Genomic DNA, 5,305 nt, shown 5'->3' with positions numbered 1-5,305 from the left:
GCAGGGAGTCCGACTCTGTGTGGCTCAGTGGGGGTGTCAGTGCCCTTCTCTGACCCTTAGTTTCCTTTGTTTTCAAATGAGGGACTTGGCTTTCACAGTTGGTAAAGGATTACACGCTGCCGAAACCTGTGTAGGACAATTTGGGAGAAGGATAGAAGCATATTTATCACAGGTGAATCAAGGCTGGAGCCCAGACTGGGCCTCCTCGCCATGTCCCCCTCCCCAGAGAAAGCCCTCCCTGGGCGCCGCCACCAGTATGAATCTCTCCTTCCTTGGCCTCAACAGCAGAAGCTCCAGCTTCCCTGGGACTTGGCTGCCGTGCCTTACGTTACAGTCAGTGGGTTGCTGCCCACCTCCCCTTTGGGAATGTAAGATCTTTAAGGCAGGGCAGGCTTCTCAGGAGCTGTTTGGCCATCCCAGGTGTAAATGTGGCAGCGGCTGAATCTCATGCAGCCTGAGCTGCTTCAACTTTCTTAGCTGTCCCTCTCCTGGGGTACTTTGGAGAATGAACCTGCACCCCAGAAGGCCCAATTTCCTGCATTTGGTCTGGTTGACAGAACTCTGGCCCTGGTCCTGATGTAACCTGTGTGCTACAGGCCTTGGGTGAGGTATTTCTCCTCCCTGGGCCTCAGTTTCACCAGACTACCTCCAAAGTCCCTCCAGTTTGAACATTATATCCAATTTATGCTCAGAAACTCATTTGTTCCTATAAACTTCCCTGTCCTTCTTTTGCTCATTTGCATAAATCTGCATGGAGCCTCTAACAGGCTCTGTGTTTTTCTGTTGATCTGCTTTCGCTTTGATTTCTGGCTTTTCCTCTGCCGTAAGTGACATGAATGAGGAGTGGGTAAAATGAACAGAGACCATGTCTTGTCTCTGTGACCCTATCATATAGCACAAGGCCTGCGACATGGTATGTGCCCTGTAAATGCTTGTTGAAATAAAATGGCCAAGAGGGGAGTTCAGTGGGTACCTGGAGAGAAGGGGAGGCAGGAGGGGGGTGCATGGGGAGCAGCTGACTTGGAGGGTTGGGGGAGAAGCATCAGGGAGGGAGGTGAGTCAATGTCTCCACCTGTAGATTGAGCAAGAATGGTGAAATGGGGTCCCAGAGGGTGTGACAGGTGTCCAAGGTCATACAGGTGATTGGGGACAGAGCTTAGAGCTCAGCTCCTGACTTCTGACTCTGAGATGCCAGGTTGATGCTGGAGAGGTTTGGAGATCAGGCTGGAGGGAGAGTCTGACTGGGGGCTCTCTCCCCCCACGTTACCTCTCCCTCTGACTGAAACAGGGGCTGAGCTCAGTTCTCCACTTATAAGGAGCTAGGCACCTGTGGGAAGGGGCAGCCCCTCTAGATGGTGAGGGACCCCAGGCTGTGAAATGGCCTGTGAGAGACAAAATTCAGTTGGAAAGGCCAAAGGGCAGTGTGCATGGTCCTATATTCCTTTGGGATCCAAGCCGGGTTCTGAGGAAGGGAGTGAAATTCTCTGCCCTACAGGTCTTGGAGAATCAGGGGAAGCCTGGCGAGACCAGACTGGTGTAATAGCAGGGGACAGGACCCCAGGGCCACTCAGAACCACTCAGCACATCCCCACCTCTGTGATCCAGGAGGGAGTCTAGGAATCACAGACAGCACGCAGAGCCAGCCTGCCTCTAACATCTGGCATTCCCGACAGCCTGCCTCTGCTCAGCCATTCCCACCACTGCCACCAGGTCATCCAGGGCTCGTACCTCGAGTGGGGGTGGGCAGGGGGGTCATATTGCTTTAGACCCCCATCCCCTCAGAGGGGATTAGAGCATTCACCCCCACTGGGGGCTCAAGGAGGAGGGCTCAGGGGCAGGCTTTGAAACTGGGGGTGTAGGTCTAGAAGGATGCTGGGATGCATTCTTCAAGGGGTAAGAACAGGGCCCAGCCAGCTTCTCTATCCTACACTCCCCTCCCTATTTCACCAGCTCTGCTTCCAGAGCCCTTCTCCAGGCCACTCAGAGGAGATGGGTGGGAAGCCCCTAGGTCCAGACCACCCTCCACTTGCTCAGGACTCTGTTGCTTTGACTGGACCCCATGCCCTGGATGGAGCTCTCCGAGGGAAGGTGAATCAATCCCCGAGCTCATCAAACTCATAGGGTTGCACTCTGCTTGCAGGGAGCCCTCAAGTGATGGGGGAGGCCAGACACTAATGTATTCAGGATATAGATGCACAGAAAGACAGCAGAGTGTAAACGAAGTGAATATTGAAGGCTTGGGGTGCAGAGAAAAGGGTAGATAGAATTTGGGTCACAGAGTCTTGGCAGGTTGCATGGAAAACAGGGGCCTGGAACCTAAGGAGGAGAGGAGAAAGGGATGCTGCTTTAGACAGGCAAAAGGCTTAGGAGAAGGGCAGAGCACCAGTGTATGACAGCCCTCAGCTGAGGAGGGTGGGAGCTGGAAGCACAGCTCTGAAGAGCTTCCCCAAGGAGAATGGAGAGCCTGGGAGAGAAGAGGCAGGAGGCTGGGAGGCCAGGGAGATGGACCCGTGCTGTTCTCCTGGGGCCCGAGGCGCTGAGGGGGTGGAGGGAGGACGCGGAGTCCTCACAGGGCAGAGGGAGGATGGAGGGGATGCGGAGGCCTGGAGGCAGGTCTGGCCTGGAGCCCTGACCGCACTCCCCCTCCCCTGTGCCTATCCTGGCCCACACTGACTGTGCCCCAGGCCAGCTGTATCCCAGCCCCCAGCACCCTCCAAGCAGAGCCAGCCCCGAGCTGGTGCCCAGAGAGCAGGGCGCTGCAGCTGCTGAAGGTTCAGCATGGAGACTTGGTGGGGGTTCATGGGAGACTGCTAGGCGCCACTTAATAGGATTTTAATTATACAGCTCCAGCAAGAATTTTTCTCCCCCCTGGGCTTGGGCCCTCACAGATAACTCCATCTCCACCTCAGCATCTTCCCAGCCTTGGCAGCCAGGTCTCCTGGGCCCCCACTGCCCACTCCCACCTACCGTAGCAGGGCTCTGGCCTATCTCCTGGGGACTCCAGGAGGGCCTGGCATCTGCCCCCAGCAATCATGGGAGGACACTGGCCCCTGGGGAGGGCCCTGCCACTGGAAGCTCCTCCAAGGTCTGCATCCAGGGCTGTGCAGGGCCAGAACTGACTTGGGTGCCGGGCAGAAAGAAACACTTCCACTCACTGTGGACTCAGTGCTCATTTTTCCAAGGTGATTGTGCCCCACACCAGGGCCTTTGCATGATGAGTGTCTCATGGGTCACTTGCAACAGCTCTGGGTGGCAGGCAGGGCAGATAGAGTGATAACCTCCATTTTTTTTTTAATTAAAATGTGACATTTATTTTAACATAAGAATTCAACGTGGAAGAGTGAAACACGCACACACATGGTGCACCAAGTGGCAGCTCTGAAAAGCCATGCTGCAGGGAAGATGAAGAGTCCTGGTGTAGTCATTTTGAATCATACGTAAATGCAGTCATCTCTGAAGGATTTGGCAAATATTTATTTTTTTCTGTCTCCAGTCTTTCAAAATAGCTACCAATTTGTTTAATGAAGCTGCTTCTAAGAGCACACAAAACATGAGCACACAGCATAGATGAAACCCAGCGATCTAGAGTGATGGGTGATGCAGGAGTGAGCCCGGTGGGCGCCCTGGGTGGGCTGCCCGGCCACGGTGGCTCCCGACTGCCAGAGAGCATGGGAGGTCACCGCCCTGCAACTCGGGGCTCAGTGGCACAACAGAGTCCATATTGTGCCGTGGGTTCCATTGATCACATAACAAAGAACTGGCAGAGTTCAGCACAGTCTTTAAGTAGATGACCTGCATCCACGTCACCGTCCACCCTAAGTGGTGTGAATGTAAGGCCACAGTATGTACTGGGGACAAACTTCCTATGGATCATTTTACTGTCAACATCATTATTCTGAAATAGGAAGTGTTTCTGAATTAAGGTTACAGACAGTTTTTCTTAAAATACTACATACATTATGACTAGTATGTTAAAATTATTTATACTTAAGATATTTTAATATCCAAAGGAAATTTACTACCAAATTATTACAGTCGATATTAATCAGTATGGCATGCTTATTCATTGATCCCATAGGTATGAGTATAGATCAGAATGATTTTAGTGTCTTCTCTTTCATTTTACTAAGTTAGGAACACAGCATTTACAGAACACACACAAACGGTGCACCACCCCAGGACTGGGACAGCTCCCCGGGCAGCTGCGCTGCAAGCTCCGCTAAGCCCCGCAGGAGAAAAACCGGATTCCAGTTCTTCCTCAGAAGGTACTGGTGGCGGTGGTCAGGCGCCTTGCAATATAGATCCCCAGTCCAATGGCCAGGAGGTGGGAGAGCAGCAGGGACGGGAGGAACACCTTCAGGAACTCAGCCGAGAAGATGCCGCCCTTCTTCATGACGCCCATGTTCCTCATGCTCAGGGCGGTGGCGCGCCTAGGGTGTCTGAAGAGGAACTCCTTGGGGGGCACATTTTCCGGCCGGCTCGACCATTCCCAGATCCAGTCCGAGTTCTTCTTCAGGATCCTCTCCACCTCCTTCCTCCTCTCCAAGTAGTCTTCCTCGGACTGGATGCTGTTCTTCTCCCTGACGCTGTGGGAATCTGGCTCTGAAGCTCTGTTATTATCCCGTGGGGTCTGTGAGCGAGGCGGGCTGTCACGGTGAGAGCTCTTGGAGCTGCTCCGTCCAGATTCATGCTGGGTGTCCCGCAGTGTTTTCTCCAGGTCACCATTATAGAGAGAGACCGAGGCAGGGACGCCACTCCCGTTTGAGCCATGGCTGAAGTGCAGCTCGACCCAAGAGCCCTGCAGGTTCTCCTCCTGCAGTCCGGGGATCCCGCTCTGCGACATGGCACCGGAGGGAAGGCGCTGCGGCCGACGGGCCGGATCGCGGGTCAGTGTCGGGGCTGATAATCTCCATTTAATGGATGAGGAAACTGAGGCTCTAAGAGTTTTAGTGACTTGAACTTAAGGACACGGGGGTAAGAAGTCTGGACTCCAAGCTGTCCGGCTGTGCCCCTGAGCTGCCATTCCCCTCCACTCCACACCCCAGCCACGGGGAGCCATGCAAAGCTCCTCTGTTTGGAAAGCTCTCCTCCTTTCCCACCCTATCTCCTGCTTACCCTTCAGGCCCGAGATGCCTCGGCCCTCCCAGGCTGGGTTAGGGTCCCTGCTCCCATGTTCTCCTAGCTCCTAAATTTGGCCGCCATAAGCCCATTCACACTATGCTGGATTGCCTGGCTATCTGTCCAGATCGCCGTGGGTCTAGAAGTCCCTCAACACATCAAGACAAACCTTGCTGATGCCCCTGGC

At 54.1% G+C, this 5,305-nt stretch overlaps 1 protein-coding gene across 1 annotated transcript; it reads right to left on the bottom strand.

Moving 5' to 3' along the window:
* Positions 1 to 3,454: 3,454 nt before the first annotated feature.
* Positions 3,455 to 4,913, bottom strand: LOC118909387 (BCL2/adenovirus E1B 19 kDa protein-interacting protein 3-like). The gene has a single exon (XM_057501370.1). It carries the CDS (start codon positions 4,841 to 4,843, stop codon positions 4,259 to 4,261), a length of 585 nt encoding a protein of 194 aa, XP_057357353.1. The 5' UTR covers positions 4,844 to 4,913; the 3' UTR covers positions 3,455 to 4,258.
* Between the last annotated feature and the right edge of the window lie 392 nt (positions 4,914 to 5,305).

Source organism: Manis pentadactyla, chromosome 4 (assembly GCF_030020395.1).
Source record: "Manis pentadactyla isolate mManPen7 chromosome 4, mManPen7.hap1, whole genome shotgun sequence".
Taxonomy (NCBI): domain Eukaryota; kingdom Metazoa; phylum Chordata; class Mammalia; order Pholidota; family Manidae; genus Manis; species Manis pentadactyla.
Note: the sequence above shows the minus strand (reverse complement) of the source record. Positions and strands in the feature narration are given on the sequence as shown.